The 25,882-nt window shown below is 36.6% G+C and overlaps 1 protein-coding gene across 3 annotated transcripts; it reads left to right on the top strand.

The window, feature by feature from the left end:
- Positions 1-77: 77 nt before the first annotated feature.
- On the top strand, positions 78-25,882 carry TRPC1 (transient receptor potential cation channel subfamily C member 1). 3 transcript variants are annotated; one of them, XM_026101678.2, is made up of 14 exons: positions 78-367; positions 1,513-1,667; positions 2,935-3,036; positions 3,929-4,131; positions 7,536-7,667; positions 9,100-9,295; positions 11,490-11,826; positions 15,432-15,571; positions 17,739-17,882; positions 20,738-20,830; positions 21,807-21,982; positions 22,139-22,340; positions 22,927-23,121; positions 23,940-25,882. In XM_026101678.2, the coding sequence occupies exons 1-14, from the start codon at positions 232-234 to the stop codon at positions 24,165-24,167; spliced, it is 2,439 nt and encodes an 812-aa protein (XP_025957463.1). In that variant the 5' UTR covers positions 78-231; the 3' UTR covers positions 24,168-25,882. The 3 variants fall into 3 exon arrangements, with proteins under 3 accessions (XP_025957463.1, XP_025957464.1, XP_064372918.1); XM_026101679.2 differs by lacking the exon at positions 20,738-20,830; XM_064516848.1 differs by lacking the exons at positions 11,490-11,826; positions 15,432-15,571.

Genomic DNA, 25,882 nt, shown 5'->3' with positions numbered 1-25,882 from the left:
TTCCCCCCGCGCGGGCAGGGGCGGGCGCGGCCTGCTGGCTCCTCCCTCTCTCCCTGCCGCGGCCCCCCGCGCCTGCGCAGTGCGGCGCGGAGAGCTCGCCCTGCTCCCCGCCCTGCTCCGCCCCGCCCGCCCGGCTGACCAGGTCGCGGATCACCGCCCCGGGACGCCGCGGCCCCCGCTGCCCGGCCGCCCGCCCGCCGGGGCTCTCATGGGCCTGGCGGCGCCGGCGCCATGGCCGCCTTGTACCAGAGTGCGGACCCGTCCGCCTCGGCCTCGCCCAACAAGCTGCTGGCGCTGAAGGACGTGCGGCAGGTGAAGGAGGAGACCACGCTGGACGAGAAGCTCTTCCTCCTGGCCTGCGACAAAGGTACCGCGGCGCGGCACGGCCCGGTGCGGCTCCCCGCGCAGAGCGGAGCACAGCGGGGTGGGGCGGAGGCCTCGGCCGCGCGCGCCTCCCGCCGGGGCGCCGCTCGCTCGACGGGGGCCGGGGCCGGGACAGGCCCCCGCCCGGGGGCTCCCTGGGCCGCCCCGGGGGCCGCGAGGCCTGGGCGGCTTGCGGGCTGCACCCGCCGGAGCGGGCGGGGGGGCCTGGCCCGGCCCGGCCCGAATATGCTGCTTGTCTGCGCGCTTTTGTCTCCGCGCGTTTCTGCGGCGCTGGGCGCCGAGGGGCTGCGGGGGGCGGTGTTCCCCTGCGGGCCGGGCCGGGCCGGGCCCTGCTGCGGCCCGAAAGCCGCCGTGAGCCGCCGCTCGCTCCCTACGCGTGAGCAGGGGGCTGAGAAGATGCGCAGCAGAAGCCGTGTGTGCGGGCTGTTTGAAGCTGATTTGTGACCCCGTAGGCCCTAATCTGCAAACTCTGTAGGTAGTCTGTACCTGTGTCTGTCTTTGGTCATCCCTGCTGTAAAATAATGTATTATTCTAGAAAGAAAAATCACGCAAAACCTTTGTCTTTTACAAGAGGAATCAGTTGAGCAGAGCAGTGCCGACCAGGGCAGCCTGCCGTGTCCGTACTCGAGTCCAGCGGGGAGGTGCTGCCTGTGAGCACCTCGTCGCGGCTGGTGGTACTTGCTTGTCAGACTGGTGGCTCCAATCCCTGTAACGTTGCAGCAGCAGCGTATCGCACCTGCTTGATGGCACCTGCAGCAAAACTGCAGTACTGAGAGGACTGACGGGGCTCCTGCTCCAGGAAGGTGCAGACTTATCCCGGTCCTGAAAAGAACCCATACTAGTGGGTTTTGCCTGTGTGTTTTAATAGACTGTAATTAAAGGGATGGATTAAAGTACATGTCTTAGCACTTTTCTGAAAGGCATCTCGCAAAATATCTTTAGTTTCACAGTTGATGTGAGATTGCTTTCTCAGCCTTGACTTCTTAGTCGCCCTGTGTGTTATGTGTCTGTTGTCAAATATTGTGGAATATTACCTTGTTTAATGGTAGCTGGTATGTAAAATATTAGTTTGCCTGTATTGCTTTTAATAAAAAAATACTAATATATGTTCGTACATTGCCTTTTTAGGTGACTATTACATGGTTAAGAAACTCTTAGAGGAAAACAGCTCGGGTGAAATGAACATAAATTGTGTAGATGTGCTTGGAAGAAATGCTGTTACCATAACCATTGAAAATGAAAACTTGGACATACTACAACTTCTTTTGGATTATGGCTGCCAGGTGTGCAACACACAGATCAGATTATTGAAAATTTTTAGTGTAGTCATTGATCTGCATATTCTACTTGTTATTTATGCTTTGTTAACCTCTGAGAATCTGGAAGAAAAAAAAAAGAACTGTCCTAAAAGGACAAAATTGCTTTTCACTAATTTACTTTCTGCTGGCACTTTATTGTCATGGGAAACGTATATTGATGTTTTCAACAACATTAATAGAACTCTGATTATTATTTTAAATGTTATTCTTGTTGCAGAGGAATCGTATGTGTTCAAGCAAAATAAGTAGTATCTAGTGAAATTACATAATATTAAAGTGTTTAGAATGCAGAGGTCTCTTTGGGTCTGGATTATAAGAACTTTTAAAATGGGAGCATAGTTAGAAAAATATACATCCTCTTGGATGTTTTTAAATTAAGGCAAGAATATGTTTCTGTAATGCAGAATTCATCTGGAATGTGCCAAAAATATTGGAATCTGTTCTGAGCTATTATGTAGTCACAGAGTTGTAGATAACTTACGTTAGAGAGGACCTCAGGAGTCATGTGGTCCAAATCCCTGCTCAAAACAACAGTAACTTTGCCATTAGATAAGGTTGCTCAGAATGTATGTAATTTTGTTTGTATCTAGCATATTTGGCATATTTATCAAATATATATATAAAAAATCATATATGGGTTTATAACAGTTTCCTTTTTGGTTACCTGAATTCAATAATTTCTGCCTACAGTGTGTTTAGAAATGCTTAAATGTGGAGCTTTGACTTACAAAGTTTTAGTTAGCACAGTGTGGGTTTTTGGTTTTTTGTTTTAACTCTTATTTTTGCCTTACAATTTCCTTCTAAAACTTTTTTCAATTTTGCTTTACTCCAAGACAGTTCAGGTAATGGCTCAGCTTTTTGTTAAACTTGATCTGTGCTCTATGGCAGAGGCAATTTCCTTGACCAATACCTGCACGGCAATATGCAACATCTCTGCTACTACTGAGAGAGTTGTAGTTGAGGATATAAGACAGTGAAGGCTAACAGGGAAAAGTAATATCTTTTATTAGGTTGTATGGAATTGGACAAGAAAACCCAAAAAGCTTTTGGGTATATGAACCCCTCTTTGGATCTCCTTTTTGGTGGCAATAATAGAAGTTGTGTCTCTTTCTTCAATTTTTAAAGTATAAATTTGAGTTTCTTAAGGTGAATTATATAACAATGCTGTTATATGCATTTATGCTGTTTAAATTATTGCTCTTTTCACATTTAACCTGTTTTTTTTCCTTAGTCATCAGATGCACTTTTGGTGGCTATTGATTCGGAAGTGGTGGGAGCTGTTGACATTCTACTTAATCACCGACCAAAAAGATCCTCCAGACCAACTATTGTAGTTGAGTGTTCTTAATTTTGGGGGTTTGGTTGGGGAATGGTGGACTGTGCTGTTTCCGGGGTAATTGTGCTATTTAAAACAACATCATTAAATGAAGTTCTACATCTCTAAAGAGTTTGGGCATCGGATAATATCTTTATGGCCTCTTTTGCCTTAGAGAATAGAATACTTTATTTTGCTTTACTGCCTACATTCAGTAGCCTTATAAATGCCGAATGCTAAGAGATACCTAATTAGTCTGAAAGAGGAGGAAAAATGAGTGGCTGTAAATCTTTTCTTGTAAACTTCTTGCAATTTACTTAGCAGCCTTGATCTGTAAACAAGTGTATTTTTGTAAAGCTTCATGGAATTTTCAGGCAAATCTATAAACATCAATTCTTCATCTTAAAATGAAGAATTTGAAACTTCTGGCTATCCTCAAGTATCAAAGCACTTTTAAAAAGTACACAAGTAGAGAGAGGGGGAAAAAAGGCATAATGTATTATGTAGCACATAATGTATGTGTGTTACTATCAGGATATTTTTTTTGCGTTTAAATAGTAAAATAAGCTCCTATTCAAAAAAAAGCCCACTTTATTTCAAACTGGAATAAAATACACTTCTGTTATCATTGCATATGTGTATTGGTTAAGATAGGCACTGAATGGCAGTTTTCTATGTAGATAAATAAAGCACAGTTCTGTGTCCATTTTCCTTCTTCCAGTATTTATATGAGAGGTTTTTGAAGGCTGTTATGCATTTTTGTTTATTTTCATTTTAAAAAATGTGGAGAAAATATTTTGAAGAGGAGCTTCATTGAGAGCGTTGTTTAACAGTCAAGATAAATGTATGTGTAAACATTGTAATGAAACTGTATGAAATACATTTAGATGCTTTCTACATTTTATTGCAGAAACTAATGGAACGCATTCAGAATCCAGAGTACTCAACAACCATGGATGTTGCACCTGTCATTTTAGCTGCTCATCGTAACAACTATGAAATTCTCACTATGCTGTTAAAACAAGATATATCATTACCCAAACCTCATGCTGTAGGCTGTGAATGCACGCTCTGTACTGCAAAGAACAAAAAAGATAGTCTGCGACATTCCAGGTAAGACGTAGCAAACAATGAAAAAAATCTGCCTTAATTCTTCAGTATTGCTCAGGTGAGGTTCAGTATATTTGCTTTTTAATGTGAGGTTTATGAGTGGATCCTTCTAATATGTCCTAGCCTCTATTACAAGGGATGTATTAGATCTCAGGAATGGGTTGTGCTTGGACAGGCTGGTGAGAGATGGTGACTTCTTTTTGTTTTTGTTCTTTAATTCATTGTTACATATTAAGCTAAGGGCCTTCTTTTTTGCCAGCTGTTTTACATATTTTCTACCAATTAGCGGCATGGGAGCATAGGAAATAAGCAAATAAAATTTTTCTTAAGTTAATTAATACTGCCTTTTTTTGAGCCAGAATGAGAAGGCGGATAATTCTATATCATGTTTTTCTGAGAATGTTTATGTAGTATGGAATGTATCTAAATGATAAATTTAAAAAAGAAGAGGAGTAAAAGGATAATTGTTACTGATTTTTAAATACTCTAGGACAGATTCTGATACCTGTAATGACGTGGTGTATCAGCTGGATGTTGCCATTAACTTCAGTATGAGAAAAGATGTCAGAGTATCCCAAGAAACAAACAATAGAAATACTTGCGATGATAACTCATAGTTGAAGCTAGAATGGATAACACGTACCATGATAATTAATTTTGTTTTAGAATGTCCCTATCACAATACCATGCAATAATAGGTTGAGGTGCCGTGACAAGCTGTGAATAAGTTGTCTGGGTACTAAGGAACAGCATAGGAGTATTATGGCATTTCACCTGGGCTAATTTATTTTGCTGAGATAAACAGACTTCACTATGCCTTATAGGCACACACTGTGTCTTTCTGTTTCAAAGAAAGCACACTGTTCCTGTTTGTTTGGAAAGCACATCCCACATAGTAAGTGTTGTTATGTTTTTAAATAAATGATAGTTTAAATAATATTTAATAACTATCTACAGCATGGAATTTATATTTTAAATACGTAGCATCATTTTTAATTGGATAATGCTGGCTTTTCGGATGGTCAACGTAAAAGCAGAATGGAAAGAGGAATAATATTTCAAGAATCAAATGTGGGGAATATTGGTGAGATTTACTGCAGAGAATGCAAGACTATATGTATGTGTGCTTGCAGGAAATACTTAATGCAGAATAAAAGATGTGTGCTCATGTTAGCAATAAGGAGGAAGAGGAGAAGAAAAAATCTGCTTAATGTCTTCCCTAAGATGAATGATGGTTTTGTCCTGTATAATTCTCACTGAAGCAACAAGCTGGGAATGACCTGTCAAAATCATGCAGTACACTAATTATCTTTCTTTGTTAAATACCTGAAAGTCCTTTGTTAAATACGTTAAATACTAGTTACTCAGATATATCCAGTTGCCAGATCAAAACAGCACACACCTGAACCTCCCAACCTCTGAACTCTTTCCCTGTGGTTTGGCAGCTTCATTAGCTGAAGTCTTGAAGGGGAAATAGGGAGGTTTTATAGGAAAGGAGAGGAATATGCATTATGCTTTGATTGCTAGGTGAACATTGAAGACTTCATTTACTTTCTTTTTTAAAAATAATGCTAATTAAGCCCTACTGAAACAGAAAAGTAAGGCCATGTGTTGAACTCCTCTGATAATCTGGCAGTTCGTTACTATTTGGCAAGGTGGCTTTAATCTGAGCTGTAGGTTTGTTAAAGTCCTTTCAGATGACTCGGTAAGCCTACCAGATCCTCCTCTCTGGTAATACCCATATTTTTCTGTGGCTGAGAATTGTGAAAAACATATGACATAAATTGGGGCAGAGCTGAGGGCAGAGAAACTCCTGGAGTGGTTCATAGGCTGGAGATGGCAGTGGCTTCCCAAGGGCCCTGCTTCCACAAGGAGTGGGTTGGGCATTGGACTGGTTCCCAAAGGATGGGCGTGCTGGTCGTGGTCTCGGTCCTGGAGCACAGCTGGGGACTTGGATTAGTTAGCAGGCTGCGTGCCGGCACAGCCTCACAGCCTTATCCCTTGTCCTAGGCATGGAGTCTGCACTTGGGCTGCTTGTGAGTCATGTGCAGCTTAAGAGACAAAGGTTGGCCATGTCTGTAGTGGAATTTCTCATTTTCAGTGTTGTAAATGTTTGAAATTATGGCTCAAAAAGAGAGACCTTATTTTGGTGTAATGTTAAATGTATTTTCTGAATTTCTGGCTGCATGTGGCATTACCAATTTTAAAGTAATGCTGCAATATCAGACTCTTCTGTTGTGAGCTGTTGTCTAACACTTTTAATATGATGCATTTTAAAAAGCATTTTATGGACACATTCAAAGTTGCTGGTAGACAAAATCCTACAGAAGATTTTAGGAAAAAGTTGAGTGCTTTCTTTAGCTGAGCTAGATGACACATACATCTCTGGGTGCAACATTATCAGAAGCCTTAATACTTGTCTGTCAAACCAAAAATAATCTTCAAAGCTATAGTGTATGGAGTCCTATTTGAATTATATTTTAGCAATGCATGTACTTCAAAATTGTACAAAATAGAATTGAAAACCTGTTTTAGTAAGTTTGTCTAAGATCTTCCACTTCTGGAGCAGGGAAAGGAGTTTCGTTAACTCACCTCAGTAACGATCTAGAGTTTTGGCTACTTAATTATTACAAAGGGATGGGGAACCCCAAACATTTTTGCATATTCTGGTTTGTGTCCAGTAGCAGGACTGAATGGGTAAGTAATATGCTCTTTGCCTAAAAAGCTGAGCATGGAATTTAGAAGGCTGCTGGCACAAATCTGGTTTGTTTTGAAGTGAGAAGGATTTTGGATCAAGAGCATATATCCGTGCCTCATTGAGATGAAGGAAGTATGTGAATATCTTTTTGCCTCTCCCCTTGAGTTAACTGGAAGGATGTTACTTATTTGAAGCAGTTGATATAGAAAGGCTCTTCTACTAGCAGCTCCCCACTGGTTTCAATTTGAGTTTTTTAAGATAGACGACTGCCTTAAATGCTTTACTTCTCTCTCTTATTTACACTGCATCATAAGCACTACTGTAAAACAGTTTAAAATGTCAAAATTTTAGCAGTACTGTTTCCTTAAGTGGTGACCTTCTGCTGATGTTCTGATAACAGTTGAAATAGCAGTGAGGAAAAGAAGAGAAGGCACCAATTTGGCAGGCAGTTTTTGTTACTTAAAATAATGGGAATTCTAAGTATATGAAGGACAATGGAATTGGACTAAAAAACAATGTCTTCCATTGACATGTGCACGTATGCATATAATGTGCATAAAAGTACATTTAATACTTTTAGTTTTTGATTTTAAGAAACTCCATTGTTCTTTCGAGTTGACTTTTTGTGTCAACTTCCAGAAGAGGTTCTGATTTGAAACTGCTAACCAAATGAAATATCTTCATTTTGCTTGCTATTCTTTTGTCACAGGTTTCGTCTTGACATCTATCGATGTTTGGCCAGTCCTGCATTGATAATGTTGACAGAGGAGGATCCAATCCTGCGAGCTTTTGAACTTAGTGCAGACTTGAAAGAGTTAAGTCTTGTTGAGGTTGAATTCAGGTAGGAATTGAATAAATCACAAACCAACTTTAATACTTTTATGAAATGACATAAGTGGAAATGTGTGTGCGTTAGAAAAGGTTTATTCTCAGTTTTTCATAATTAGGGGGTTTAAAGTAATACTTATAAGAAAAAAATATATGTATAAAGTAATTGCTGCCTTACTTTGCAAGACTAATTTAAAGCCTTTTCAGTGCAGACAGTTCAAAGTGGTTAGCTTTCAAATTTCAGCTCTAGTCTGGAAAAATAAGCAGAAGTAATGCTAAACGCTGATTTATTTCAGGATCACACAGCTTTTAATCATATGAGTATGTCATTAGTACCATGCTTGCACTCTTTTTTTTTTTTTTTTTTTTTCCTTTTTTAATGTAACCTCAAGATGGAAGTATGTAACACTTATTTGTACTGACCTGACTCAGGCTCGAAGTTGTTCTGGGTTTTGTTTCTTAATTTTGCTCCTAATAATATAGGAAAGCTGAACTGCATGTGTGTATGTATATGTATGTGTATACAAGATTTCATGGCTGAAAATGCCATGTCTATATAAGAAATGTTCAGTGTAATTTTCTGTTTAAACTATGCAGATTTTTACCATTTTTGAAACTTAATAGCAAAAAAGTGTGTGTTTTTTCTGAGAACAAAAAATATATATTTAAGAAATCTGTCTCAGAAATCATGTCTTTTTATTTCAATTTTTCATAGATTATTCCATATCTTATTCACATAGAATGAACTGACTGTTGAAAAGATTTGCTCGTAGTTGTAGATCTTATTTCTTACTTCATGTAAACAAATGTTCATGTAGGTTAAAATTTTACTTTTTTAAATAATACATGAAATAATCTTTACTTATAGCTGATCATGTATCTCAATAATTGTTTAACTGTTGCATATTTGAGATGCAACTTGGCACCGAAATAGATCGTGTCAAGTGAGACTAGCAAATCATGTGGTTTCTTTTCTAGCATTTATTTTATTAATTTATTGAATAGACTTCAATTTTCAAGTGGCATGAATAAAAGCAACACCAAAACAACTTACCCTCAAAGTAGAGGATTAAGACATTACAAATTACCAGAATCATTACTTATAATATTTTGTGACTATTGCATTTTCTCATCTCCCGGAAATAACACTAAGTTTAAACTCTACATATGGATCTTAAGAACATAAATAAAAGCTAAGAATTTGTGTACTGTAACTGTTTCTCAGTTTTTATCTGTCTAGTGGAGTTGCAAAGTGAACTCAAGTATTATAATTGTCATATTACATGGAGAAACCTACACAATGTTATCTTCAGACTGCTTGCATCTTGAAATACATGATTTTTTTTTTGCCTTAGCATAATACACAATCCAATTTGAACATAGATAATGAATTAATGGAAATTATATTAGCAGTATGTTATATCTGCTATTTCTTTGTTTTTCAGAAATGATTATGAGGAACTAGCCCAGCAGTGCAAAACCTTTGCTAAAGACTTGCTTGCACAGGCACGGAATTCACGGGAGCTGGAAGTTATTCTAAATCACACATCTAGCGATGAACATGTAGACAAGCGAGGACTGTTGGAAGAGAGGATGAATTTAAGTCGCTTAAAACTTGCAATCAAGTATAATCAGAAAGAGGTTTGTCTGCTGTAATTTTGTAGACTTTCCACATCATATCTTGCTTGTGATTCATTCAATTTCTGGTTCTGCCTCTAGACATGGAAACCTGCAAGAGTCATAGAGGAGAATGTAATACAGAGAGTATTTGCAGGTGAAACATAGGGAGATGGTACTGAATGTTTCTCCAGTTTGCTTTGAAGAAGAATGTGGTGTTTTCTGTATTGACTACTACTCTTTGCCACCAACTCTAGTAGTGGTAATTACTTATTCAGATCCTCATTAAATCCTTATTTAGGGAAGTATGGACCATTAGGTGCCCCACAGGATTTATCTTCTCACTTGTCATGAGCTCTTGAGCTTTGGTTCAGGCCCTGTCTGTGCTGTTTAATAATTGTTAGACTTATGCTGGTATAACTGAATAGCACCTCTGTTCCAGAACAATAGGGCCTTTTATGCCATGAATATGGAACTTATTTCATGTAGTAGGTTATTATTGTCTCTATCCTTTGACAGATTATAACTCTAGTTTTCCTTGTACCGGGCTCTGTATAGGTATTTGTGGCATTCTAGTACAAGGCCCATGGATAGGAAGAAAGTTTTTTGTTTTTTGTTTTTTCCATGTATAAGTGATAGTGAGAGTATGAAAAACTACAAGAAAGGCATAAAATGTCTAACGTAAAGTGATGTTTCTCAGATTTAAATCTTCAGTAGTTAATTAAATCTAAATGAAAGTTTAGACTTTAGTAAAAGGAAGTATGGCATAAGTGTCTCCAGCTCTGCCTTCCATCTTTACGTCCTGTTCTTTACTCTTTCCTTATTTAAAAATTCAAGAAATTCTGGAGACTTTTCCTGGTCTTATAAATTTACTCAACTGAAGCTAATGAAGCTTCTGTATATACATTTTCAAACACTGTGTTCAGTTTTATGTTTATAAATAGCTAATTACATTTTTCTCCCTGAAAGAAGTGTGACAAATATGAAAGTTACTTACCAAATAAGATTTTTTTTTTTTTTTGCAATTACTTAGTGATGTTTGCTAGCAAAAATGATGATTCTTTTCATACATAGACACTTAGCTTTTTAATATGCATATGACAGTGTTTCAGTGTCAGGAAAATGCATTTGTATTTAGCATTTCCAGAAGGCATTACTGTTTGTTCTGTATGTCTAAGCTTAAACTGTTTGAGAAAATGTTAAAATGCACAGTGTTTAAAAGTCATAAGCCTCATTTACCCAATGTCTTAGATCAGCATTACACAGTTCTGGTATGCATTAAATGAGCATACTGAAGTATTTTAGATGTTCTTTTGGTTTTGAGCGTAGTTGGGTTTTTTTTCCTTTTAAACCATAGTGGTTAGATGAGAATAACGTTTTTTGTGTAGTCTGAGGGAAAAAAAATATTTGAAGAATGTATTTTATTGCTGCCAAGTTTACTATCGTGACAGTTTTTCATAATGCTTTCTAAAATGTGATGATAATAATATCAGGGTTCTTTTTGTAGGTTTTGAAATTAAATTATAAACTATACTGTAGGGCAAATATATTCTTTTGAATTGTATGCGAGTCAGCAACTAAAATTTGAAACTACATTTACATAATCTACGTAATTTTCAGACCAAAATCTCTTCTTTTGTGGGGCTAATTCAACATAGCATACTTTGATTTAAAATTAACCCTGCTGTACAGAGCCATAATGATTTTAAGTAGTACGTATAAAATGGCATGGCCACTTTGGTTGTAATCTTGTGAGGCATTGTGTTTTACAGTGTGAATAGTATCTTACAATAATAGTATTGTATTTTTCAGATACAATTGCAGTATCTTAAAATAACACAGATAATGAAGCCATCTTGGATGTAACATTATTTATATACCAGCTTTCTAAATACTTGAAAATCAAAGCTCATTCATAACCTGACAACTTTTAAAGGTCTAGTATGGGTACTCCATGTTTAGTTGCTGGCTTTAGAAAGAAATTAAAATAATGGATGTGATAATTGTAAGCAGTCTTTAGCACTTTTGATTTTTTATGAGAGAATTATTTCAACTTTAGCATTATTCCCATTTCTGCTCCATCAGTGGCTGTGGGTAGTATGAAAATGGCTTTTAATGATGGTATTAGTAATCAGTATGAAGAAACCTGAAGTTGATTTCTTTGTTGTTTCTCTCTCCCTCTCTTTTGTTTTTTTCTTTTCTTTTCTTCTTCTCCCAGTTTGTTGCTCAGTCTAACTGCCAGCAGTTTCTTAACACTGTGTGGTTTGGACAGATGGCAGGCTACCGGCGCAAGCACACGTGCAAGAAGATTTTGACTGTTTTGGCTGTTGGCATTTTCTGGCCAGTTCTGTCCCTGTGTTACTTGTTAGCCCCTAAGTCTCGAGTGGGTCGAATAATTCACACTCCTTTTATGAAGTTTATTATTCATGGGGCTTCATATTTCACGTTTTTGCTATTACTTAATTTGTACTCCTTGGTCTACAATGAGAATAAGAAGAATACAATGGGGCCAGCCCTTGAAAGAATAGACTATCTTCTGATAATATGGCTAATTGGTAGGTATGATTTGGAGAAGTAGATGAAAATTTCTGGCATTGATCTGACAATAATGGTTGGTACTGCCTCTTTATGAAATCGGTATGTTAATCATTGCTTGACAGAGCTTTGCTCTTTGGAGGATAGTGTTACAGAAACAAAACACGTTTTGGGGAAGGAATGTGATGTGTTATAACAGTTTCTAGTTATCAAAGAAAGCAAAGCTTCAGAGAAGCAGAACATTACAGGATGTGACAGGAGAAACTGAGTTTTGCTTCAGGGAGACTGGTAGCATTCGGAATGATGCAAGTGAGATTCGATTGTGTAATAATAACATTAGTGTAAAAGCTGTATATTTTCCTAGATTAGGGACGTTTGAAAGTACTGACTTAAAAAGCACAAGTGGTAAGCAAATGCGAGCGTTCCTCAAATTAACAGTTCTGTAACAAATATAAGCCTGCAGTTAACTCATTTTCCTTCGTGATAAATTTAGGAATAAAATTAATTTAGGTACCACCTTAGATTTTTTCCAAGAATTTTTCATGAATAGGTGGTTTTGTTTATTATGTAGCATGTTTAATCATTATGAGTCAAAACTTGTTTTCTTATGAAAACAACATTGGCCAACAAACATGAAAAAAGACATCTGCCAGCAAGCTAGCATTTTTTTTCTTCCAGCTCTCTTTTGCATTTCTATATAAAAAAAAAAGATAATGATCTCAACTCCTCAATTATTTATGTGTCTACATACAAAATTATGCTAGAATCTGAATATTAGTAGTCAAGTTATTGTTCCTCTCTAATCTAGCTAAGGTCTTCATGCAAAGATAAAAGTGGATTAAAAATATTCATGCTTTGTACACAAGTTAATTATTTTTTTTCTGAACTGCAAGTTACTGGAGTAAATGTGAGGTTCATGGTCATAACTCAACCCCTGCACAGTTTTTGTTTCTATTTCAGTATGCTCTAACTATACAGAACAGGAGGATCCTCTGCATTTTTGTTGAATTAATCCAAATTTAAAGAAATGCCAATATTTAGGGTTCTACAAAATCTTTTTCAGAGTTGTGGATGTGAAATTTTTATAGCATCCTGCTCCATTCCGGGGGAGGACTTTGAAGAGGTACAAAATTTCCAGTTTAGGGGCATATCAACTAGAATTAATAGCTTGGTCTTTTTTCACCGATTCCGTAATGTTTGATTAAAACAAGCAAAAAAACCACAAAAATTTGGACCTGTTGCAGACCTCTAATACAGTTTAAAGAAAAAAGAATATTGCATATATGTTTATATACATGCACATACTCCCTCTTACTCTGATAAATAAAAGCTGTCAATTCCCCTCATCCTTGTTTTCAAATACTGCCAGGAACAAGTTTTTTCCCCATTTCATAGTTTTTCCATTTATATATGTCATCGTCGCTGACTATTATCACCATACCTGAAATTACACAGGTTAATCCTGTTTGATGCAGTAGAGGGAGCACAGGTACAATTTTTGTAGAGTAGGTTCCTTGTGAACTTCTGTATTGGTTGAAAATTCATAAAGCCTTTTAGCATGCTTTTGTTTGTTTTATTTAGATTAGAATTTGATAGAGAAATTCCTGGAAACTTGTGCCTTCGTATAGGGCAATTAGATACGTGTCATTTGATTGACAAGGAGTTTAAAAAATAATTACACAGTTGTAAACATCACAGTTCTTATCTGTACAGTGTATCTATATAAAAGCTGTTGAGCAGTTTGTGGAGATTCTGGAAAGGCTGAGTCCTTATTCCCAAACACATGCAGGTCTTAAACTTGAAGTCTTCAGATGTACTCTACTGAAGGTATTACAGACTCTTCTTTTGTTTTCAGATTTATTATCTGATCTTAGAAATTCTTTAACTTGCTTTTTGAAACTGTGATTGCAATTGTTCCTTCAAATCTGATGTAGACAGAGGGTGTGACATTAGGTGGTCTTAAAAATTTTCTGAAAGGCTAAGAAACATTTTAATTTCTTCATCTAATATTTTAACCTCCAGACTTAAAGGAGGATTGAAAAAATGTAACATCATTAAATCATATTATTTTTCACATTATTGAATCTTTATATTTTTAAATATTAAGTTTATACCTTAAGTGCATATTTTATAATCATATATTGGACTGTTTCGTTACAAGTATTCAATAAGTTGAAAAACAATTTAGAAAATTTGTGACAAGATGAATTTGAATAAAAGAACCAAGTAACAAGGATTTATCTACATTGTTATCCTCCAGAGTTCTACTAAACTATACTTTAAAAATAAGTATCAGTATGATCACAGCAAAAGTTCTAACACTTTAATTTAGCAGTGCATGTTGTACATTACTAGATTAACTTTCAAACTCATGAATACAGTAATTCTTTTTTCCAGATTCATGAGCCTGACTGATAAAAGTGCCTTCCCCAGCAAAATAAAGCAACAGAACTCAGTTTCTGTAAATAACATACAAATTACAGCATCTTCTACCTCTCTAACTCCTTTTACTGATTTCTTTAACAAATTCAACTAAGATACATGCTGATCTGATGGGAGGGGTGCATAGGCTCAGGTTTAGAAATATTTTGTGTGTAACCTGGAAAAAGAGAGATTTACATGTCTTTCTAATTAAACTCTGCAAAGCACTTTTATTTTTAACTGTGCCTTGCAACATTGCAGCAAAGCTGATTGAGCAAGTAGTCATGCATAAGCATCTGAATTTTTTTTTTCACCCACTTATTTTCCTTGTACTGAACCAAAGTTTTAGAGAATTTGCAAAGTCCTAAAAGTTAGACCGAGTCTAGTAGTTTAAAACTACCAGTCATATAAATGCTACTTCCAAGTATGGTAGCATACATTTAAGGTGCTCAAAAAAAACATTAAGTAACTGATTATTCATGGAAATCAAAGGTGTCATTATATTTCATCTAAAGGTCCTTTCAAGTTTTATAAAAATATCAGCCTGTAACAGACATTCAGTTAGTAAAATTCTTAGCAACTGCTTTTTTCTGTACAGTCAGGCATGGTTAACAATGGTAAAATCAATTTGCCATAAAGATCCTTAATCTTTAAATGTGCATTGCTCTAGGTTGAACTTTTGATATTTTGCAGTCTTAAGCCATGGTATCTTTTCACATATGTTACTTGATATCAATTAGAGTAAGAAATGTTTCTACCAAATGTGGATTTTTTCAGGAACAGTTACTAAGCTGTTTTTTCCTAAAGAGCATTTTATAATACACTTCCAAAAATGTGATGCTTTATATAATGTTTTTTGAAAAAGCTGAACACTTTTCTTTCCTAAAAAGCATTTGTATTCTGTCCTTCTACCTTTATTTAATTTTGACCTTTCCCTGCCCATGTTGTTCTCCTGTTCATTTTCCCTCATGCCATCTTTATCAGTTACTCATTGGAAAGTAGACTTAAAGATGTTAAACATCTTGTTGCCTTATAGCTAATGCTTGTAGTCCAATGCATTGTTTTTAGTAAGGTTATATAATTCTCCATTTCTTTTTCTTTGCTAAAATACCATTTACAAAAGCCAGTCAGATGTGCTTAATTAAAAGAGAAAGTCAGTTCAGTGTAATGGCTTGACTTCTCTGTTTTTCTTCTTTTCCTGCAGGAATGGTGTGGTCAGATGTTAAAAGACTCTGGTATGATGGTCTAGAAGACTTCTTAGAAGAGTCTCGTAATCAGCTTAGTTTTGTCATGAATTCCCTGTATTTGGCAACCTTTGCTCTCAAAGTAGTTGCCCATAACAAGGTGAACACCCATTTTGGTAAATCTGAAGCACCTCTGGGACTGACTGGGCAAATATAGAAGCCTTCCTTTTGACAGAAAGTGGAGGTTACATTTGAGGAGAGACAGTACTAAAAGGATTAGAATTTGATTTTGATACCTCTGCTTTGCTTTGATAGGAAATGTATGCATTTGATGAGCTAGCAAAAGTTTGTTCCTGTAACTGTAGTTTTAGTAGGTTTCTGCAAAATATGTAAAGACATATTAGGTGCAGTATGTTGTAGTGAAGTGCACTGTGTTAGTAGTAGTTTACTGTGGATACAATTTAGGCATATGACTCAGTTGTCCTGTGTGCTGTGTGCCATGCAGATGTGTAGTTCCCTGGTCCTGCTGCATCTTGGACTTGAAAAAGAAGCTGATTAGGCAAACGGGAGTTAGAAGATACACCAGGGCATCTCCATGTAGTCAGGGACCCCAAACACAGTTACTGTCCTCTTCCTTATCTTCCAGGTAGCCTGGATTTCATTAGGGGAAAGCTCCCAATGCAGCTGGTCTGCTTTAGCATTTCAGCTAACCATATTTCATAAGATCAATGCCATATGGAGATATGTATTTAGATTGTCTATTGCTTTTTGTTACAAAAATTTGTTTTTAAGCTTTTGATAACTTTTTGATAACTTTTGATAGCTTTTCACATGCCCCAACATCATGTTTTATGTAGTAAGGAGATAAATTCCAGGACCAGAGGGGAGCATTGTCTTTTCTCTATGAAAAACCATCTAGATGTCATTGAAGATAGATGTTTTGAAAATTATCCTTTCCTTTCTCTTGCTTTTGTTGTTGATGGTGCAACATACAGCAAGCTGCCAGATCTGAATATGAATATTTTGGTAAAATCCAGGCTAGTGCAGTAGCACATTATTTTGTATTGCAAACTGAATTGATGACTGTCTGGCAGCAGGGAGGGAAAGAAAGTGGTCCAGTTCTTCCAAACATGGTGTTTGACTCACTTCCCCTGTCCTTACATTAGTGATGGAGAGGCTGGTAATCATTTGGAAAGGAAAGCTCCATTTCTTGGAAAAAGGAGAGAGTGACTGCCATGCTGGGCTGCTTTCCCAACCATTTGCTTTGGAATCTGCATGTCTGTAGTGGTAATTCATTTGCTGTGATAAGAGCCTTTTGCTGCCAATTTTAGTCATTACCTTTCTGAAGATGCAGGAGTCTTGTCCTATTTAACAAGGAACGTGATGAGGTTTTTTTTTCCAGTTTTATATAACAAAGTTTATTTTTATCCTTTATAATTCTGTAGAAAATCAAATACAAATGCTCATTTCACATCTTGGTTCTATGTTATAAATGTTGAAGCTGTAAGAAATAAAGGAATAGTCTCTGTAGCAGCAAGGTGGTCTTACACACATGACTGCAATGCATAAAAGCATTTTCATCCCTGTTTCCTACCACCTTTGTGCAGCACACTTCTGGACAACTCACTTGAAGCAACTTGTGTTCCTTAGCTTTTGAGTGGAGGTGATAATATTGTGAGTAGTAAATGAATGCTTTCAGCTCAAGCTGGAAGTTAGGCATCTGTGGATACCCATTAAGTAGCTGAATAATATCTGGTGGACATACTTTAAAGCTGTATTTACACCAACAGTTTTCTTGCAACTTCTGTTCCCTGTAGTCTTTCATAAGATTCATTGAAGGAACCCCAGCACCTATGTCTTTCTAAATCTTTCTAACAGTGGTTAAGACCAGCTGTCACATCAGTTAATTAGTTTGTTTTGCAGCATTTTAATGTCACTTTAAACTGAGGCCTATTGCACGAGACAGTGTGCGTGTTTATAATAGTAAATGGTCCCTGTTTCAACTAGCTGTGAAAAAGACTGTAGGAGGGGAAGCAGAACTGGGGATATAAAGTGATTTACTGAGCATTACACAGCCAAGTGGCAGAGTTTGTGATTGAATTTAAATCATTTATTTTCTGGCTCTCTCTGGAGTGGCTTTTAAAATCCCTTTAGCTAAAAAGAGTGGGATATCTGAAGGACTAGTGCTTTCATTATCTATAAATCATATGTGTTAAAGTTATTTTATGCTATTACCTGTTCTGGAGGGAGGAATGGGAGGGGATGCATAAGTGCGTTTATGTATTTATAATGTAAATGATTTCAGATTGTCCTCTTTTGCATTCCAGTTCCATGATTATGCTGAAAGGAAGGACTGGGACGCATTCCATCCTACCCTAGTGGCAGAAGGTCTTTTTGCTTTTGCTAATGTTCTTAGTTATCTGCGTCTCTTCTTCATGTATACAACAAGCTCTATTCTGGGACCACTCCAGGTGAATATTGTTACTGCTTGAGGAAAATACTTAACTTGATCTTCATTTGCTATCCAGAGTCTTATTGATAGTGCTTATAGAGAAAGATAGAAAGCAAAAGTAGAAGGTAGAAATAATACTGCACAGATGTGTTTTTAATGTCCTCCCGTAAAATATACTGATTTAGAAGGAGAAAGGTAAGATAAAGGATGGAGGACATAGTGTCAGTTCACATTTTTTGTAATGAAATTTCTGTTTTTGTTTTGTGTTTCTGCTGCTAATTGTACATATACTATCATTTATTTTCATCTGTGGTTATGTGCTGGTAGCTTAACATTTACACTGCAGATGTGTCTGCACGTTGAAAACAGGTTAGAATTTGTTCTGTAAAGTTCTGTGCAAATGATAGTCATGACTTCCTGTTATCACCAGAGGAGATGTGAATGAGATGTGTAGCACTGGAGAATAATCAAAAGCCTTTCCATTTGTGTTCATAATCTCACTGAAGTTGCATGTTGGGTAGAATTTTGCAACTTGCTCCCCCCCCCCCTTTTTTTTTTTTTGAAAACAAAAGCAAAACCTCTTAAGAGTACTGAAACAGCCTTTTATTTGTAGCCAGTAATAATAAGGGGCAATAGGTTTCTTTGTATTCACCTTGCATTTGTTTGAGCCTTTCCATGAAGAATGGTGACAGTATAAAAATACATTTTACTTTTGTGATGCATTTAATTCAGTTGTCTTGAGTGGTTGGGGAAGCATTAAGGGGGAAGTCTTCTGTGATGGTGGAACAGTAGAGTCACAAGAGCTTTTAAGTTAATATTTTTCACTTAAAGTTAGAATTTAACCTGTTTTTACATGAACAATTTAAATTTTCTCCTCCTGATTGGAGAACAGCGATGGAATTTTCTGTTGTGTTTATGTCATTGTTTGGGCTTTTTGTTTGTTTTGATTTTGGGCAAAGCCTCTTATCTTAGTTTACCACAGATAAACTGTGCAGGCTTGAGGGTGCAACATGGCATTTTACAGAACTGCGAGTGCCTTCTGGGGGCAGGGGAGGGAACCTGGACTGTTATTAAGACATCTAATTTAGGATGCAGTTAGCTCTCTTGACCCTTTCTAGATGAGAAGTGGAAAAAAACTTCCCTCTAAGGAATTTGAGTGGAAGAATCCATCTGTCACCTCTTAGTCCACTGGTACGTACTGTCTATAGGAACATTTTTTTCACTTCTGCCCTGCCTCTCTCCAGTTTGGGTCCTTTATGCTGACTGGTATTGTTACTTTGCTGGTGCAAAGCCCTTACAAACTGAAGCACCTGCGCTGCTGAGGGCACAGCTTACTGAAAAGCTGTTGCGTAGGCAAACTTTCAGTTTCTCTGGCCCCACATCCTGGGAAATATATGACAACAAAGTCGGCTCAGACAAGTCACCCATTTCTTGTACTGATGACTTTTTTTTTTTTTTTCCTAATCGTATGTAGGTAATTGGCAACATCATTGCTGTGTTTACAGGTGTCTGATGAATGAAAAGATACTAGGACTAAGTGGAGTAGTCAGTCAGTGACTGTACTGCTGGAGCTTGTCCTAATAGGTCAAATCAATGCTTTGTCCTCTCTTCTCACAAGCAGAACCAGTTTTAAGAACCTCTGGCAAGAGCTGAATGATGTGAAAGGATCTTGCAAGAAACTTTGTCACTACTAGTCACAAGGGCAGAACAGATATTTTTTGAGAGCAGCGTATTTTTAACTCTAGCTCTGCAACTAGAGCTACACCAGAGGAGGTTTTGGAGTAAATAATTTTGGCTCAGATCACCAGATCTTGCTTCAGGGAATAGACAAAAACTTCCATCTTGAAGATTCAGCTCATTTTAATGATTTAGAGTACTTAATCTTGCTATACAAATAATTATCACTTATAATATTTTTGTTAAATATGAAATAGTCCTTCTGTTAAAAGAAGAAAGGAATTATTTAGTTGCTGTTTTCATACATCGTGCTAAAAGGTACTTTAAGTAGCATATTCATAGTTTTTTGTAGCCAGTTTAACTGGAAAATGCCTGTTTCTGTTCTCACTCTCTTTTTAATTCTTACCCCTTTCTTTTCCCTAGCTATGACTATGTAGCTATAGGAAAACTGTAATCTATTTGCATACTTTGAAAAAAAAATTAAAATCTTGATGTTGCATTAGGCTTGTCCTACAAATTGGACATTAAAGTCTCTCCCATGTTTTAAAGCGGTTCACTGTTTAATGTGCTATTTACTTATGTACTAGATCTCTCACAGGTTTTTTTATTAGGAGGCTATGTTATGAAATTTTCCAAGTAAATAAAAACAGTCAACAGTCACCCCATTCAGTGGCACACTGAAGCTTATGTTATTACTGTTGGCCAGTACAGCTTGTGCAACAACTCTTACAGTATTTTCTGAAAGTAGGTCACTAAGTTCAATTGGTGGTACTCAAATATGGCATGGCAACCCAACAGGGTGGGGGGGAGGCAGCTGCTGCGTTCTCTGGCTACTACACCACTATTTTCAAGCATCCATTTATTTTATTGACTAATAAAACTTATTTTAATACAGATTTATAAGTTGGCTATCATTTTTATATGATTTTATTAACAGTAGTTAGAATGGTATTGCCCTAGATTTGGCTTGACTGACTTGTCAACTTTCAAATGTATGAAGAAAACAGCTGGTATTTGGGCTGTGTATTCCAAACAAATTAGTTTTGGATGGTTTGTACTTCTTGTACGTTCTTGTTTTAACTGCTTTGTGTCTCTCTTGCCTGGGACCAGTGAATTTTTGGTTCTTTAGAAGGCTAGATGTTAGGAAATAGTCTGATGGGAACAGAGCCGTGCTCAGACCAAACGGTGTGATTACAGTGTGGCTCTGCCTGCAGCTGCCAATCCTTTTTGGAGCCGTGTCCCTGGCAAACCAAGCAGAGTTGGAGGAAATCTGCCGTGCAGGAGAGCTGGGTGAGCTGTGGGGAGCAGGAACTGGGGCTTCATCTTCCAGGAAGTTGTCCTTGCAAACCTAAGCAGTGATTCTGGTCTGGGCTGCTGTTTGGTGCAGGTTATGATGCCTATAGGATCAGGATTTACATGCACCAGTTTATATAGAAGATTAGAATTACCCAACCCTATTTTATGTATTTACATTCTTTAATAATAATAGTATGCTTTTCTCTGAAGAAGACCCATATATGCAACTCTTTGTAGAAACAGTAATTTAAATGCAGTAAACAGTTTATGCAGTGTTTGGTTAAAATCTGTGTTTATGGCACAACCCTCTTGTTTTTGTTTTGTTAGATTCTCTGTAAACTTCCATATAGGATATTTTTGAATTGGAAACATTGGAAACTTAACGAACTAAACTTAGGATCATGTGTTCTGTGCTTTACACCCCTCAGGTTTTTTTATGTGCTTACACACCTAGACATTGTGCATATCTCAAGACTAACTTAAAACACGCACTGAATTAATGTAGTGTTCAGCAAATGGACTTTGATATAATACTTCTTGATTTGCAGTGAATTATGATATCAAATGTTTTGATTAGTTCAGTGTCCATATTAAGTGCCCTCTCAGCTTTCTGTGATGGTGTTTGTGTTCAAATGCATCTCATATATTGCTTTTATCTATTGATTTTGGAGCTCCTAGTTACCTTCTGTAGTAAATTATGAATGCAGGAAAATGTGTACATATTGCAACTTATGATTTATTGAAAACAAATATATCAGTTGACATTAAAATTCCTCATTTTTTCTAACAGCTGGAAAATGTCACTGAAAAATCAAGTATATGTTATAAAGACACCTCCCAATTTTGTGTTTGTCCTAGCATCTTACATTTTAATTTAAAACAAATATTTACAAACAAATGTAAATAGATTTTTTGGCTGAACAAAAAAATTACATATTTTACTGATACTGGGAATAAATCTGTTTCACAGATCTCAATGGGACAGATGCTACAGGATTTTGGAAAATTTCTGGGCATGTTTCTTCTTGTTTTGTTCTCATTCACAATTGGACTGACACAACTTTATGATAAAGGATTTACTGTAAATGAAGAAAAGGACTGTGCAGGAATTTTCTGTGAGCAACAGAGCAACGACACGTTCCATTCGTGAGTTTGGTATCTGTGAAATGCCATATTGTTCTGGCCCTTAAATTCCAGTTTTATTTAATTACTATCAATTTTAACTGAAATTGGATTTACATTAAGTAAATTCACATCTGATGTTTACTTTACCTAACAAGAGATTTTCTTCTTGTTTTATAGGTTTATTGGCACATGTTTTGCTCTCTTCTGGTATATATTCTCCCTGGCACATGTAGCAATCTTTGTCACACGCTTTAGCTATGGCGAAGAGTTGCAGTCTTTTGTGGGTGCTGTTATTGTTGGTACCTACAATGTGGTGGTTGTGATAGTATTAACTAAACTCCTTGTGGCAATGCTTCATAAAAGTTTTCAGCTGATTGCAGTAAGTGGTATCTGATTAATTATGAATAAGTTCTAGCAGTATTTTGGATGTTATACAATCTCTCTATTAAAATGTGTAGATTAATTTTGCGAACTGATGTCTAATAGACTTTTTTGGGTCAACTCTTGTCTCTGAGGTCACAAGTCTCATCCTTCCTGAGAAAATGTTGTACTTTTTATTGAGTTGAAGTAAAAATAAGCTGGAAAAACTTTGTGTGTTGAAAATATGCAAGGCTTTGGTCCTCTGGGAACTGAAGACTTTCTTGATACAGCAGCTGTTGAAGTCAAGATGCCATTTTTGACAGGGTGTGATACTTTTAACTTTAGGTATTTAATATGGGGTTTATTACCTGAACAGCTGAATTTTATATTTAAGACAGGTAATATAATGAATTGAATATTTATATGTATTACAATTACTTAGTATTTTAATTAATGTGTTAAAATAATGTTAAAATGATATATAATCAAAGTTAACAGTTTTTAAGTTATGAGAAAATGTAACTTACTGAAATAGCCTTTAAATATTTTAATGCTCTTCCTTATTACTTTGCTTCTGATCTCTGTTAATGTTTCTGATACTTTAGAATCATGAAGATAAGGAGTGGAAGTTTGCTCGTGCCAAGCTTTGGCTTAGTTACTTTGATGACAAATGCACACTACCACCACCTTTCAATGTCATCCCCTCTCCCAAGACTATTTGCTATCTTTTTAACAGCCTCAGTAAATGGATCTGCTCTCATACATCAAGTGGCAAAGTGAAACGTCAGAATAGCCTAAAGGTAAGAAATGATCTGGAAAGCTGTAGGCTCTGAAACTGGACAGTGAATCAGTAAGTTGCTGCATGAAGGTGCCTGTCACATGGTGAGCACTACTGAAGTAAAATAGGAACTGTTGGATAACGTGTTGCATCCAAAATATAAGTAAATGAAAATGAATTTTACCTATTTCTGTTTAAGTAAGATCGTACTACTTCCAGTTTGGGGGAATTTCGGTAACCCTCCTGCCCCTAGCAGTAGTCTGGAAACATACTTTGACTGATGGAAAAAGTACAGAGCCCTCAAGGAAGTATGTGCTAATCTCAAAAAACGATGAGGTTAGAGTATGCTTTGGGGAAGGTAATTGGTTTTAAACATATCACAGAGGTGTCAAAATAAGTAACCGACAAGGAACACTGGAACCTCTCTTTTGGGGGGGAGGGATTATTTTTCTTAAATAAATGTTTTTATTGTACCCTGTAATTACGCATACTAATTTTGCATCTCCTTGCTGACAAAAATAGCTTTTGAAGAAACTAAATTCAAAGACTTCATAGAATATACACTTATAAACAAACATTAGAGAATATAGAAGTCTTAATTGCCCATAGGGCTATTTACTAAGCCTGGTAGATTGAAACTTTTTCTTTTTTGCTGGAACAGTAGATTGTCATTTGATTTAAATTTGGCTGACAGTTTATATGCATTGTATGCTTGCATAGGTCAGGATGTATATTTACAATTGCTGGGTTTTGTTCCTATTTACTGTCTCTATAATTGTACACAGCCTTTAGGGCTCAAAAGTCACTTTTGCATAATAAGTGTTTAATGTTTGTTTAAAGGAATGGAGAAATCTGAAGCAAAAGAGAGATGAGAATTATCAAAAGGTGATGTGTTGCTTAGTCCACCGTTATTTGACTTCCATGAGACAGAAGATGCAAAGTACCGATCAGGCGACCGTGGAAAACCTAAATGAACTGCGGCAAGACTTATCAAAGTTCCGAAATGAAATGAGAGACCTACTTGGCTTTCGAACTTCTAAATATGCTATGTTTTACCCAAGAAATTAAGGCCTAACTTTTCAAATCAAAGGTGTCCACTTGTTGATACCTATAGTTGAAAGTATTGGCCTAATTCTGTTGCCAGACCAAATAGAAAAGTCTCCTATTATTGCACAATATCGAACTTGAAAATGCATTTGCATGAACTGCAGCTAGATGCAGAAGTGGTGGAAATAGATTCAAAACCAGTAATAGTAGTTTTCTTAAAGCTCTTAATTTTATTGTGTATATAAAATTTGTATATAGGAATCTTTTTGATGTTCCTCAAACTGGCTGTCAGGTGTCAGAGCTTCGTAACTAGCACAATATGATTATTTCTTCTATTTTTGCTGTTTATTCCTTTTTGATACTCGTTTTTCAAGTTGTAGGAGAAGAAGCTTTTTAAACAAAAATCCAAACTACATTTATTTTTAATAGAAAAGTTGGGTAGAATAGAATAACAGAAGATTTCCAAAAAAGTTGGAAATTACGTTTGACTGTAGGTTACAGAGCACTTGAAGACTGTATTGCTCTGAAAGAGGCAGTTCTAGTGCCAAGTTTTGTATATTACGTTGACTGTATGCTAGCATTTATAGCATATAGAAAATCAAATCATGAAGACTCTTCCCATTCATGGGAAAGTTGAAATCATTTCTAGAATATTCATGGTTAACATACAAGACAATCAATTCTTAACTGCTTGGATTTTTCAATGGTGCCTCAGAAGTATGTTCTGCTGTGTGGGTTAAGATTGGGAACAGGATTTTGAAACTAACCTGTGAACTTTCAATGTGTTCAGTATCTTTTCAGTTTTTTTAATCTGGATGATAAATAGGTATTATTTGACTTAAATTAAAACCTATGACTTAACAAAAATGAGGTAGAGTGTGTGAGTGCTATTGTTTGCAATGCTAAACAATTCCTCTCTGAAATACTTTACACTTCTTCCTGCGAGAACATATATTGTGTCTGATTATTGGACAGATGTAGCTTTAGGGCCTGCTATAGCCAGATTTTACATGTCAGATTTTTAAACTTTTCTTTTTTTTTTTCTTTTAACATTAATTGTTGATAAGTTTAACTTTTTTTGTTTTAATCAGGACTATTGTGAAAACACGTGATTTAACTTTGCTTCCAATGGACAGTAAGGGCTTTGTGGATTTTCTGTGCTAGAGGGTCCTATATAGCTTTATATGCTTATATATATATAGTTCAAGTTGACAAATTGTACTTGAGAAATGTGATATTCCTGTATTTTTACTTACAAGATAAATATATTTATGAGAGTTAAAGGATTGATTGATGGTTTTACTGCGAAGGTGGTGTTCTTCTAAAAGGGTCTTATGTCCAGAAGGCGCAGGTAGCCATAATGGTCTTTGACTACAGTAGATCTGGGGAGTTTGATAGAGAGCTTAAATGAATGTTCACTTTTTTGAAGGAATTCTTACAAAACTTTCTTGTAAAGTTAATATATTTTCTGTACTATGAAATTATGCATATCTGAGCTAGGGTTTGCTATTATGCTTCCAGAAGTCGTCTAGTGTAGAGGCATTCTGAACAGTCTGTTGGGCTTTCATGTGAATAAGACGCTAACCTCTTGTGTTCAAAACAGAGGATCATTGATTTTTTTTGTATTTGAAGGGGGATCTCATGTTTGAATGCTACACCAACATAAAAACTGTGTGCTGTATATGTTATGTATTCCCAAGAAAGGAAGCAAACAAATAAAAGCTCTTTGAAAATTA

This window comes from Dromaius novaehollandiae, chromosome 9 (assembly GCF_036370855.1).
Source record: "Dromaius novaehollandiae isolate bDroNov1 chromosome 9, bDroNov1.hap1, whole genome shotgun sequence".
Lineage (NCBI taxonomy): Eukaryota > Metazoa > Chordata > Aves > Casuariiformes > Dromaiidae > Dromaius > Dromaius novaehollandiae.
Note: the sequence above shows the minus strand (reverse complement) of the source record. Positions and strands in the feature narration are given on the sequence as shown.